The sequence below is a fragment of the Octopus bimaculoides genome, chromosome 16 (assembly GCF_046866305.1).
Source record: "Octopus bimaculoides isolate indiv1 chromosome 16, ASM4686630v1, whole genome shotgun sequence".
Classification (NCBI taxonomy): domain Eukaryota; kingdom Metazoa; phylum Mollusca; class Cephalopoda; order Octopoda; family Octopodidae; genus Octopus; species Octopus bimaculoides.
In genome coordinates, this window is record NC_142943.1 from 9864759 (window position 1) to 9879747 (window position 14989).

General features: G+C 36.9%; 1 protein-coding gene across 5 annotated transcripts in view; it reads right to left on the bottom strand.

The window, feature by feature from the left end:
- The window catches only part of LOC106881175 (unconventional myosin-XV), a 329895-nt gene that overhangs the window by 2843 nt on the left and 312063 nt on the right, over positions 1–14989 (bottom strand). For all 5 annotated transcript variants that reach the window (XM_089364116.1, XM_052973941.2, XM_052973940.2 and 2 more), the window contains 10 exons: positions 14827–14963; positions 13658–13752; positions 11327–11410; positions 9564–9654; positions 7376–7554; positions 6257–6331; positions 5510–5574; positions 3792–3931; positions 3141–3190; positions 1598–1675 (listed from right to left, as the gene is read on the bottom strand). In XM_089364116.1, coding sequence (XP_089220242.1) covers positions 1598–1675; positions 3141–3190; positions 3792–3931; positions 5510–5574; positions 6257–6331; positions 7376–7554; positions 9564–9654; positions 11327–11410; positions 13658–13752; positions 14827–14963 — 994 coding nt within the window. The remainder of the gene's footprint in view (positions 1–1597; positions 1676–3140; positions 3191–3791; positions 3932–5509; positions 5575–6256; positions 6332–7375; positions 7555–9563; positions 9655–11326; positions 11411–13657; positions 13753–14826; positions 14964–14989) is intronic.

Consider the following 14989-nt stretch of genomic DNA (forward strand, 5'->3'; position numbering starts at 1 on the left):
AAGTGTAGCTGCTAGAATAAGAATAGCCTGGGCAAAGTTTAGAGAGCTCTTACCCCTGCTGGCGACAAAGGGACTCTCACTCAGAGTAAAAGGCAGACTGTATGACGCATGCGTACGAACAACCATGCTACATGGCAGTGAAACATGGGCTGTAACTGCTGAGGACATACGTAAGCTCGCAAGGAATGAAGCCAGTATGCTCCGTTGGATGTGTAATGTCAATGTGAATACCCGTCAGAGTGTAAGTATCTTGAGAGAAAAGCTGAACATTAGAAGCATCAGTTGTGGCGTGCAAGAGAGACGATTGCGCTGGTATGGACATGTGGTGAGAATGGAGGAGGATAGCTGCGTGAAAAAGTGCCACACCCTAACAGTTGAGGGAACCCGTGGAAGAGGTAGGCCCAGGAAGACCTGGGCTGAGGTGGTGAGGCAAGACCTTCGTACATTGGGCCTCACCGAGGCGATGACTACGGACCGAGACCTTTGGAAATGGGCTGTGCGTGAGAAGACCCGGCAAGCCAAGTAAGATCGTTGCCAGTGCCCCTGGACTGGTTCTTGTGCGGGTGGCACATGAGATGCACCATTTTGAGCGTGGCCGTTGCCAGTACCGCCTGACTGGCTCCTGTAGGATTTTCGAGCGAGATCGTTGCCAGTGCCCCTGGACTGGCTTGTGCGGGTGGCACATAAAAGACACCATTTCGAGCGTGGCCGTTTTCGTGCGGGTGACACGTAAAAGCACCCACTACACTCTCTGAGTGGTTGGCGTTAGGAAGGGCATCCAGCTGTAGAAACTCTGCCAAATCAGACTGGAGCCTGGTGTTGCCATCCGGTTTCACCAGTCCTCAGTCAAATCGTCCAACCCATGCTAGCATGGAAAGCGGACGTTAAACGATGATGATGATGATGATGATATATAAAGGCACATGGCTTAGTGGCTAGGGTGTTGCACTCACGATTACGAGGATGTGGGTTTGATTCCCAGACTGGACATTGCATTGTGTTCTTGAGCAAAGCACTTCATTTCATATTGCTCTGTCATCATTTTGCCATCTGACATGTGGCACATAGTAATGTCGATTTTACATTACACAAAAGTAGAGGGCTGTGAAGCGGCACAATAGTGGGGCCGAACGCCACAAAGGTGCCCTCCACAGGAAGCGGCTTCAAGGCTAGTATATATATATACATATATATACACATACATGCAGACACATTATGTATACATACGTACAAACAAGCATATAAATACCTACACATTATATATGTTGAAATATAGGGAAGCATAATTCAAAACTAGAAACCAAATAATTGATCAATGCTGGATATTTTAAGCAAAAATTTGTAGGTTTACACTTTACAGTTGCAATGTCTTTTTTGTATTCTAGCATTAAAACGAAATAACAAACTTTCTTTTCATGTTCTCTGAGGCATAATTATAATTAAAAGAAGCATTGTGGGTGGGAGTTAACAGATGTGACTGCCAGGAATGTGGAAATAAGTGTATCTTAACACCTAATCTTTGGCACCTCAACAATACTGCTGCTGATGATAATAATAATAATTTAACATAATTTTGAAAATTAACGAAAATACTCACATGATCATCCTTGCCAATAACTTGTATTCCAAGCTTGTTGATAGCAAGGTAGCATTCCCCTATGTTGGGTGGAATTGACTAAAACCAAAAGAAAAGCAGAATTAGAATTTAAAAAAAAAATTTGATAGCTTAATTAGGTAAGATTAATTAGAGGCAGTTAAATACTTCTAATTAATAGAAATAAATTTTTGGATACATTTTTCCAATGTAGTTCATCGTCCTATGTATTAGTACAACTGATTAAAATGACTGAGCTTAATCAAACAGAGTTGTCAGTCACATATTCTAATGTTTGTAGAGTTTGGGTTTAGTCAGGCTTTTACATGGAGATGACTATATTTCTTATACATCTTGTGTATGTATGAGGACAAATGCATAAAGAAGTACCGAGCTCTAATTTTGGAGGGTACCTGTGGAAAGGGTAGACTCAGGAAGATGAGGGGTGAAGTGGTGAGAAGGATGTTGGGCCTCACTGAGGAAGTAACAATGGAGTGGGAGATGTGGCAATTTGCTGTACTTGATAAGATGTATTAAGCTGAGTAGAATCACTGTCTTCCACATATACAAGCCTTGTCCTTTCAGGTGCTGGGACCACTTAAAAAGCACCTGTACCAGTGCTGCATAAACGCAGCCTTACCAGTGGCACATAAAAGTGCTCAGCACACTCTGTTAAGTGGTTGGCATTAGGAAGGGCTTCCAGTGGTAGAAACCATGCCTCAGCAGACAGCCAGAATGGATGTTAAACGACGATGATGATATATTTCGATTATTATATGGTAGAAATGTTAGCGGTATTTCATCTGTCTTTACGTTTTGAGTTCAAATTCCACCAAGGTCAACTTTGCCTTTCATCCTTTTGGTGTCGATAAATTAAGTACCGGTTGCATACTGAGATTGATCTAATTGACTGGCTACCACCCCAAAAAATTTTGGCCTTGTGCCTAGAGTAGAAAGGAATATATGTATATAAGTATGTTTGTGTATGCATGTATCTTTTGTCTGTTTCAGTCATTAGACTGTGGCCAAGCTGGGGCATCATATTAAAGAGTTTTTTTTGGCTGAATGAATTGACCCTAGTACCCTTTTGCTTTAAGCCTGGTACATATTCTATTGGTCTCCTTTACTGAATTGCTAAGTTATGGAGAAGTAAACAAACCAACACCAGTTGTCAAGTGGTGGTGGATAGGTACAAAGACAAACATACATATATATAAATATATATATATATATATATAAACATATATATATATAAACATATATATATATAAACATATATATATATAAACATATATATATATAAACATATATATATATATATAAACATATATATATATAAACATATATATATATGTATACATCGGGCTTCTTTCAGTTTCCCTCTACCAAATCCACTCAGAAGGGTTTAGTTGCCATGTACTGTGACTGTACATAGATCCGTTAGGTTGGGAAGCAAACATCTTACCACACAGCCATGCCTGTGCCCCATTTATATGTTCTTACAAAGAACAACTCTAGATATAGAATCTACCACAAAATTACTTACCTTTAGTTTGAAGAAACTTGAGCCAAATAATTTCCAGTTTGAAAGAATACCTGAAAGAAGAGAAATAATTAAGGATTTCTTAGGAATATGAAGAAATTATCACTATACAGTAAATTATAATACTTAAAGATTCTCAGAAATAAATGTTTATTGCCATCTAAACTTGGGTGTTCTGTAAGAACAGATGATACTGCTAATTTAACCCCAGGAGGATACCTCCTCCAGCTGGTCATCCAGTGGACTTTGCGTTCGATATATATTGCAAGCAGAGAGAGAATTCTCTACTATTCTAGCTTAGAGGCCACCAGATCACATGACTTTGCCCTCGTTTTGGTCATCTTCAGTAACGGATATTGAACTGTTAAACATGGCAGTAGTTTACCTCAGCTGGTAATATATAGAAAAACAACTTAGGGTCTATGACTCTTTTCATGACATCTAATGCTAGTAAGAGGAACGAAGGAAATTAGCCTCCAACTGGGTGTAGATGCTTGCAACAAAGTGTAGATTCTGCCAAAAGTGCACGAGAACCAGACTCTATTGTTAAACTGAGCTGTGGATTAATTCTACAGCAGCAAATATAACGTGTGTTCAGTTAAAAAATATAAGTATATGTATATTTTTATTTATAATATATATGTGATGACTTACCTAAGAAATGAACTCTGCATTGAGTTGGGCTCAATCTACTAGTTCTGCTTATTTCCTCATGTATTTTATTAAGCCACTGCTGTGGTTTCACCGCTTTAGACTCTAAGGCTGGTCGAGGGAGAACATATTTCAGGCCTTTTCTGAAAAATATTAATGAGAAGAAAAAAAAGTTATCAAAATTTAATATTCTTGACAAATATTATCAATAATTACAGCTTTGAAATCCAAATACCACCCTACACACATTTAGTGTTAATCATATTATGGTGATACTCTCTTACAACTATTGTGATGTCAAGAAGACACAATCAAATACACATTGTGTGTGTGTGTGTGTGTATAACAAGATTCTCTTGGTTTCTACTTACCAATTCCACTCACATAGCCTTGGTTGGTTTGGAGTTGTAGTAGAAGACACTTTCCTAAAGTACCACACAGTGCGACTGAACCCTTAATCGTGTGTGTGTGCATGCATGTGATGTCCATTCTCTTAGAAAATAGAGCAATTTTTTAAGGAGACTTTTTCCTTCTAGTAGTTTATAAGAAATTTGTATGATTTCAATGGAGGAGAACCAGAGTCATTCATCCAGAACCACACTCATTCTTCCAGTAACCATTCCTAACATTGCTCAATTGCTAGTTTCAGCATCAACTGAGAAAAACTGCTTCTGAACAATGTTTCTCTCACTTTATCATTCTATCTCCCTATGCTTAGGGTATACTTACTTGCTTACAACAGCCTATCTGAGGTGATGACAGCGTTGATCCAAGGCACTCATCCTCTTCTGCCTCCAGCACATTGTTTATCATGGGAGTAGACATGGCTGACAAGACCAATACGAGAAATGAGGCAAATCCTGTGGCACTGGGAGCACTGAAAGTCATCCCTAACAACAACCATGGGGTATTGATGATGATGATGATGATGACATCTCCTCTTCTCTTCATGCATTCCCCTACATTTGGTATCAAAGTGGTCAAGGACCTCCATGCTTTCTGATTTACAGCAAAGGGCTCCAACTGATTGGGAAGGACACCACATAATATAAGGAGCCACTTGAGATGATCATGGAATCAAAGTTTTGGATGTCCATGAGGCATACCATCAGTCTTGATCTCACTGAAAAGGACCATCCTTGAGAGCTGGCTACCAGGTATCTGAATCACATGGCCAACCCAGCTTAAGGTTTACAACATACTTATTTTACTCAAATGAAGAAAATATAAACTCCAGAGGAAAATCTTTTATGCCTTAAGTGTGTTTTCTCTATCCCTCCACACGCTCATTTTTGGAATACAGACTTTGAGATTTTTTTTTTTTGTCAATTGCGTTAATTAAATTTTGAACTATTGGGTTCCCTAATTGATATTTCCAATACCCTTGGGTATCACTATCTCCTTAAACACTGTTTACAATATTTTAAGGTATTGCAACATTAACATGCTCTTGGGTGTTGTATCACTCCAGCTGGAAACCACTGATAAAAATACATAAATGTGAGTAGAGGATGAAACCATACCTGTCACTAAGGAGGAGTACCGAACAGTACAGTCTCCTCACTATTCAATGGTGCACTCTCATATTTACCCCATTTTAGTGACTCCGCTTTAGCATTATTACAAATTAACATCCACCCAGAATATTCTGAAGCACCTCCAGACACCAAAGTTTGGCGATAGGCCTGGATGAAACATCAAAATGGGAAACAAATACTTACATCTCAAGCATTGTTGACTGATCTTGTGAGCGGTGAAGGAGGGAAGCCAACACAACAAGTTCACCCTGCAAAAAAATACGAGAGAGCAGTTTTACAGCTGGAAGTGGGGGTTAATAAAGAATCAGACAGTTCTAAAGCAATACTACAACTTTGTTATTCTAAAATTCATTAAATTAGTCTTGTGTGTATACAAGGTAATGTTTGTTTTGTTCCACATCTTGTATACATACATATCATCATCATCGTTTAACGTCTGCTTTCCATGCTAGCATGGGTTGGACGATTTGACTAAGGACTGGCAAACCAGGAGGCTGCACCAGGCTCCAATCTGATCTGGCAGAGTTTCTACAGCTGGATGCCCTTCCTAACGCCAACCACTCCAAGAGTGTAGTGGGTGTTTTTATGTACCACCGGCACAGGAGCCAGTCCAGCAACCACAAACATCAACAACATTCATTTCATTGTTTTCATGGTTACAGTTCATGAAAGTCTTCAATGTGTATGAGGTTTCGATGACCACGTGTCACAAAATTCTTGAATATGTGTTATGTTTCTATGGTTACAGGTCATGAAATCCCTGAATATGTATGATGCTTCTATGGCTATATCTACGACACTTCTATGGTCACAAATCACAAAAGTCCCCAATTAATGTGGTGTGTCTGGTGACATGACTGAAAAACCATTAGTGTGTGTGTGCACATAACACTGACTTAGAATATATGAAATATTGATTGAATTACTTACTATATAGGGAGAATCCTTGGGCAATGTTCCATTTGGGAAGACTAATAGGTGGCCATCAAGAAATTTTTGTATAGTCTGCAATGTATAGAAAATATCAATGTCTTAGTTGAATTAGAGTAATCACTGATTAGATTATTGAATTATTTTGATTATACAAACCATTCTAAATTCCATAATTTTTCAAAATCGACTTATTGGTTTCAGCCATCTGTTTGTGACCAAATTGGAGCACTGCTATATGTACATGTTTGTTGTGTCACAATACACACAATACAAGAGCATGGAATACTATTGCATCAGGATTTACCTCATGCAACTTTCTTGTTGTATAGCCCCAGGTTGACTCAGATCAAGCAGACCTATGATTTAAGGCATTTCCAGCCATGACCATCCCATCTTTTGGGGGCATCCAAGGCTGCGTTATATCATTTTTCATTTTTGCATTTTTTTTTAGTTTCCTTTTTTTTTTCAAGATGCTAAGTTGTGATCTGAAGGAGATTTGGCTGCTTTTCCTAACAAATCAATCAATAGTGTTGAAACTCATTTTCACATCTAGGATATTTCATAGAAATACATTTCAACCCCAGCACATGACTGGTACATTAAATTTCCACCTCTTTCAAATGCTATGCACGGTGTTTCATTCAATACTGATACAGAATTGAGAGCTTGGTTGGATCAATTTTTCGAGTGGAAATCGGGTGATTTATACCAACGAGGTATTGAAAACAATAATGGTGAATACATTATTAATCAGTTAGTTATATTTTTTATTAAACCTTTTAAAAAATTTAAATTTAAAAAAAACGGCAGGAACTTAGTTGCCAACCCAATATATATGTGTGTGTGTGTGCCTGTTTGTTTTATGTCCCAATAACTTAGCAGTTCAGCAAAAGAGACTGGTATTTATTCTGCCTGGTATTAAACTGGTAAAATAAATACCAGGCTTTGTAAAAAAATAAGTATTGCCAGTGATTAGTTTGACAAAAAATTCTTCAAGCTGGTGTCACAGCATGGCTGCAGTCTAACGATTCAAATAAACAAAAGATAAAACTAATGAAGCAAACAAATAAAAACATCAACAAATTCATCAGGAAATCAAACATGTGGACATCTTACTTGAGCAAACATGAGATTTATGTAGATCTCATTGGTTCGTGGTTGAATTGGGAAAATCCAGACATCTCTTTGGAAGATGACATCATAGGGTGTTGGCTTTTTTTGCAGATCAGCAGTAATGTCAAAGAAATATTCGTGGCGTGAAATCCTATGGTAGCGAGAACTTGATCTACCAGAATCTGAAACACAGGTTTATGAAATATTGAATGTAACTTTGAAAGAAAGAGAATAGAGAAATATGTGAAATCATTATTATTTTATTTCATGTCCAGTTTTTCCATGCTTGAATGGGTCAGATGAAATTCATTGAGGCAGATTTTCTACAACTGGATGCTTTTCCTGTTGTCCAGCCTCTCCTGTTTCCAAGCAAAGTAATATTTCCCCTCGGTTGTTTGAATGTGAACAGCACAAGAAGGGGACATGTTTTCATGGTAGATTGCAAATGAATGACACCATTTGTATGGTGGGCATATTTGTGTGTGATGCCAAGGCAAGGGAGCATGCTATGCTACACAGCAGTGAAGCATATATATATATATATATATATATATATACCAAGTTTTTCTCATTCGTGCATGCTAAGATTATGTGTGCCCCAAAGAATTTTCACCTGATTTCTTCCAAGCATTTGTATCTTCTACATCCATCTCTCATTTCATACATATGCATCACACAGAAATGCTTTGTTTCTAACAGAGGTAAAAGATCCTTGAATTTATCCCATCCTAGCCTTATTCACCCTACAGTGTCTTTATGACAACTATCTCCTCTACTAATTAGGTCACTGAGAAGCTTTCAGTTACTTTTAGTGAGCCTTCTGAGAAGTAGAAATAATAAATTTCTTGAGCAATAAGACATGCTGGTCTCAAAATCTGTACTAATTACATTAGTGTAATAATTAAGTTGGTGTTAAGATATTTAATGTAGTGAGTATTACAATTCTAATTAGAAATATTTATGTGGTGGGGAAAAGATAGCAAAAGCTAAATGACTAAATATCATTTTAATTATTTAAGTAAGTATGGGAGACAACTTCAAATTTTTTTTTTCTTTTTGAAAACTTCTTTAGTGAAGCAAGACCTCAGTTTGAGATAATCACTAAGTTAGATTACATTAGGCAGGAAAAATGACCATATTTAAAATATACTCCACTGTCTGTCTGTCTGTCTATTTTATGGTACTGAATCTTGGACCCTGTACTGAAAGCACATCAACCAGCTTGACATTTTTCATATGCAGTGCTTGTGTACTATCTCTAACATAAAATTAAGTGACCATATTCATAACAGTGAGGAGCTAACAAAATGCAATATATTAGGTATTGAAGCCATCCTCACCAAAATACAGCTTAGATGGTCAGGTCATCTCTCATGTTTGAGTGATATCAGAATTCCAAAGCAACTTCTCATTGGCCAGTTCCCAACAGAAAGGTCAGTTGAAAGGCCACTCTTTGCACTTCAAAGACAAATTAAAAAACAATCTGAAGTGATGCAGCATTTCCTTTTCATCTTTGGAAAACGAAGCATCAGAACACAGGACTTGGCACTAGTCCTGCTTCTCCTCGGTTCAAAGATTTGAGCAAAGTCAACTTCAATATCAGGACCAACTTTGTGTACAAACTTGAAGGCATGCCAGTGAAACACTACTCTTATATATGAAAACCTTACCTGTCATTGTGATTTTGTGGCACAGAGCAAAGCAGACTTTGCTGTCCACTCAAGAAAACAACATACTAAATGATCCACAAACACTCGAGCAAACTGAGTCCTCAACTTGTTCCATTTACCAAAAGGTTTACAAGGCACCAGCAGGCCTCAAGGGACACATGTGTGCCTATAGAACATGATTACTGCTTATTTTATTGAATCTACATTTGTCATTCATGACGAGAGAATACATGTGTATGTATATATATATATATATATATATATATATATATATATATATATATATTATTTGTTTCCCAAGGAGTAGTCTAACTCTTTATCCTGTTGACTCCACTGGGGAGGATAAGTCTAATTCTTTATATCATTGGCTTCACAGGGATTAGTCTAGCTATTTGTCCCACTGGTTATTTTAGAGGGTGGCTTTATCTGTATCCTATTGGCTGCACTCGGAATAGTCTAAATCTGTAGGATCACTCTGTTTACAAAAATTCAACATAAATTTATATACAAGTGTTACTTACTGATTACAAGGAAAAGTGAGTATTCTTCAAGCTCAACTGAATCTATGACGCCCAGGCGTTGACCAATTTCTTCAATAATGTCTTTGACAAGCTACAGTTAGTGACAAAAAAAAAAATATCAATTTGTCATGTATTCAACATAACAGGTGTCAAGAATTTTTTGTGTGTGCATGAAATTAAATAAATGACAAAAGAACAAGAAATTCATTAGCTTCCAGCCATTTCTCTGAGGAAGCTATAAGGTGATGCACAAGCACTCAGCTCTTAGAGCACTGCATCTTATAGCAGAAACAACTGTAAGCTAATGAAGCTCGGTGCATAATTTCTTGTTCTTTTGTCAGTTATTTGTTTGAATATTATACTCTGTACTCAGCTAATGTTTTATCATTTATTCTGAAGGATATGTATATTGAGTTATGACACCAGATTATTACTTAGTATCATTATGCTTAAGTGGTATATATATAATATATATATATATATATATATATATACATACACACACAAATTATATATATATATATATATATATACATTTTAGATATAGAAAGTTAAATTACATATATATATATATATATGTATATATATATATATATATATATATATATTGTGTGTAATTTATCTTTATATAAATGCAGTATAGCTATGAAAACAGAAAGCTTGAGTATTTTACCCTTATATGTCAGAAAAAGTTGTCACCTCTCAGATATCGGCCGAGCACTCTACTAATTAAGCTAAACTACCAGCTAACAACAATTTCCATTAACTAAATGCTAAATAAATAGCTTCTTTTGAAATGCAACAGCATATATAAACAAACTTTTTTGTTTTTGGAAACATTGAATGTGTATCGTATCATACAGACAAGAAAGTAATATTTTGAACGCAGTATAGCTGTGAAAACAACAGAAAGATTATTTTACCCTTCTATGAGGGAAAAAGTTGTCAGCAGACAAAAAGATAAGTTATATATACATATAGAAAGATTATATATTTATATATATATATATATATATATATATACACACACACACACACACAAAGTGACATTCAGATAGAACAGACATTTAAGAAAGAATCTTTGAATAATTCACTGCGTCTTGTTGTCCGTTTCATTGTTTAGTCAAAAAAGAAAGGTAGTGCCCATAACCCTTTTTAAGGGGTGTCAGACCAGTGGCAGGAAGATATCCTCAGACTGGAAATTTGGTCTAAAAGCTTGCAACAGAAGGTTCTACTAAAGGCTCTCAAGAACCATGTGGTGATGGATCAGATTCTCCGACACCCAAGTAGGCCAGAATGAGATTTGAAACCCGAACATAAAGAACTGGCACAAATTACAGCATGACACTCACTTGATTCAGATGCTTTGGTAATTCTGTCAATCAACTGCCTGAGATTGGTACTTTATTAATTGATTTTGGAAGGATGGAAAGCAAAGTTGACCCCAGCAGATTTGAACTTAGAATGTAGAGAACCAGGAATATTGTTCAACATTTCTAGAGATTTGTAGTTAAATGGAAATTCTCTTGGAGGAAAGCTCTAGCATTCATTTCTAATATAAGCAGAAAGTCACAAATTTTGAATGACTGGTAATGTTGACTAATTGGGAACCAATTTTCAACTGCCACTTATTTCTTTATCCCCAGAAAGATGAAAGACAAAGTTGTGACTTGAACTTGGGATGTGATAAAACCCAAGAAATTTTGTTCAATAATCTACAGATTATATAAAAATCATCCACCTCTCTTTAAAATATTACTTACAGTTGATGATCTAACTTCAATTGTGTGTTTAGGCTTGTCCATTCCAGAGAAAGAGAAACACTGAGATTTTGTCATTCTTCCTTCCTAAAAATAGAGAAAAAGAATATTATACAACGTAATATAATATTTTATATATGTATAGGTAGATATGTATGTTGGTGTATGTATGTAAAAAGCACCAACCGAACATGTCTGATGCCAGTACCCCAAGACTAGCTCCTGTGCCAGTGGCATGTAAAAAGCACCATTCAAATGTGGTCGATGCCAGGTCCGTGTGACTGGCTACCGTGCCGGTGGCACATAAAAGGCTCCAACTGAATGTGGCCGGTGCCAGTACCCACTGACTGACTAGTGTGCCAGTGGCATGTAAAAAGCACCATATGAACGTGGCTGATGCCAGCATCCACTGACTAGCTCCTGTGCCGGTGGCACGCAAAAAGCACCGACTACACTCTCGGAATGGTTGGCGTTAGGAAGTGCATCCAGCAGTAGAAATCTGGCCAGATCAGATTGGAGCCTGGTGCAGCCACTGGCTCTCCAGACCTCAGTCAAACCGTCCAACCCATGCCAGCATGGAAAGCAGAAGTTAAACGATGATGACTATGATATATACACACAAGTATGATGATAATGATATATACAAACAAAGTGGTCACCAGAAAAGCAGAAAATTCGTTAAATGCCGTTTTATAGTTTCACAAGAGCTGTTTGAGGTAAGCAATAAGCATCACAAAGTGTGATATCATATTAACACTCACAAATGTTCAAAATGTTTGGTAACAGAAACAACAAATCAGAAACCACCTATCACACAGTTTATTGATGATCTAATTAATGTTTGTTAGCTTTGCCTTCACATTTTCTGATTTTCTAGCGATCACCCTGTATGTATGTATGTATATATAATATATAATATATATACACACACACACACACATGATAATTCAATGTTTCAGTCATCTGACTGTGGCCTTGCTGGAGCACTGCCTTTGGTCGAACAAATCAACCCCAAGACTTATTCTTTTTAAGCCTGGTACTTATTCTATCAGTCTCTAAGTTATGGGGATGTAAACACACCAACATCAGTTGTCAAGTGATGGTGAGTGGGGACAAACACACACAGATACATACATACGTACTTATATATATATATATATATATATATATATACGACAAGCTTCTTTCAGTTTGGTTGGCCCAATGCTGTAGAAGAAGACACTTGCCCAAGGTGCCACACAGTGGGACTATGTAGATATAGTCAAAATTGGTGGCGGTCACACCTTGTGTAACTGCCTAATTTAATTCTAACAAAGATAGAAAAATATAAAGAGGTGTTTTGTAGATAAGATTTTGAAGATCCAGTTAAAATATCTCAATTCAGTAAAGTTACCCCTTTATCTTCTATTGGCACTCAATCTGAGATAAATGTTGTTAACTAAGTAGGTGCTTAGTGTGTGTAAACTTGTGATTCCTATTTGCAGTGCAACATCTGTCTGACTTAAATATTGTTTTTGAGTATGGAATATTTTGTATGAAAGCAAATTATGACTGAATTTTATCACAATACTGCAACAACCAAATTCTTCATCTCATCTTCTTTGCTCACTTATTTCTGGGATAGTTATGGGTTCATAGTCCCCAAGCACACCTTCCATTGGGTCCTGTCAGAAAGGAGGTAAGTGTAAAAACCAAACTCACTAGCTTTGATTAGGTGCTCATGTCTACCCTTTCCAAGGGTCATGAAACTTGGGTAATGATTGTAGGAATATGATCTCAAATACCAGCAGGGTTTCTTTCTTTCCTTTGAAGAGTCTTTGGAGTAATGTTACTTAATAGAGGTCTACTTAGAGATCAGAGAGGCAGGCCAAGTAGAGTCACCACTTCTCCGAATTGAGAGATCACAGCTCTGACACTATGGTCATGAGGGTAAGAATGTTCTAGGAAAGAGCCAATGGACAGGTTTTATGGGCAAAACCTTCCAGTAGAAGACCCCAGAGGTAGACTGCAAACAAGAAATAAAATCCTGTAGCAAAAATTTATCATCTTTGGTCGGTGTGTTATGTGGTTCTCATGAAGCATGCTTCTGGTGAATGTCAACTCAAAAATTTAAATACTTGGTCATCATTAATTAATAAGCTAATGAGTGTTTTTCTCACTACAAGTGTAATTTTAATTAAAATTTTGAGGCTCACAGTATTAAGTATGTTACCCACCTCCACTTACCTGCATTTTTCTTACTGAAGGTCTCCTTCAGTAATCCCCACCCCCATTCATTCCTTTAACTAAAAAAAAAAAATATTTACGTCAATTAGAGAAATAGAGATAACTTACAGTAATATTTATAATTTCCTCTTCTAAAGGAACGTTTTTCCGACCTCCATATCGTAGAGTCTTTCTTAGGTTCTTCAAGCATATATCAGCACCAGCTGTGAACGGAGAAGGTAAAGATATTTGTTCAGATTGAGGGAGGGAATATATCAGGAGTAGATAAGTACGAAAGGCAGCAACACAGATAAGTAGATACAAGCAGAGACAGAGGGGATTATTATTTTTTTTTTTTTCTGAGAATTTCTAGTCGTTAACCACATGGCTATACTTGTGTCTATAAGTTCATTTCAAAACCACACAGTTCCAGGTTCAATCCCACTGAACTATATGTTAGGCTACTCTCCTCTACTGTAGCTTCAGAATGACTAATAACTTGTGAATGACATTTGATGGCTGGAAATTGCAAAGGCCCATTGTGTGCACACACACACACACACACACACACACACACATATATATAGATATGCATATGTACATGCATATATATACATATACTTGTTTATATAGGTGCAGGAGTGGCTGTATAGTAAGAAGCTTGCTTTCTAATCTCATAGTTCCAGGTTCAGTCCCACTGTGTGGCACCTTGGGCAAGTGCTGTATTTCTACCTTAAATTAAAAATGATCTTTCAATAAGTTATCAAAAGCATTTAGTGTGTCTAGGGAGAGATAATATGCAAATATTAACACATGCACTGGTTCAATTCCACTCCTTTATAATTAATCAACTGGTTAAATATCCAACTAACTATTTGATTTATTTTTTAATCAAGTTGAACAAACAATTGATTAGTTACTTAGCTATTTAACCAATAAGATAATCATAAAAGAGTGGAACTGAACCAGTGCATGTCCTCATGATTGTTTAATGTCCACCTTCCATGCGGGCATGGGTTGGATGGTTTGACAGTAGCTGGCCAGGCAGAAGACGGCACCAGACTTTTGTGTCTGTTTTGGCAGGGTTTTTATAGCTGGATGCCCTTCCAAACACCAATCACTTTACAGTATGGACTGGATGATTTTTACGTGACACCAGTGTGTGTTAATATTTGCATAATGACTTTCCTTAGATACAATGAAATTCGTTTCAACACACCGATTCACATAAAGAATTTTGCAAACCAGATACAAAAATGAAGTTACCAGTAACATTTAATATCACTTTCTATACTCACTGCAAATGTTATTTGGATCTGATGTATCTGTGGCAGCAATTGTCAAATACTTCAGAAGGTAGGGTTTCAGTGTACCAGAGCAGTCATTGTAGGCTGCGAATAATGCGAAAAATCTCCAGGCACGGATCAAGCTTTTCCTGAAAAATAGAAATGAAAGGTAAGT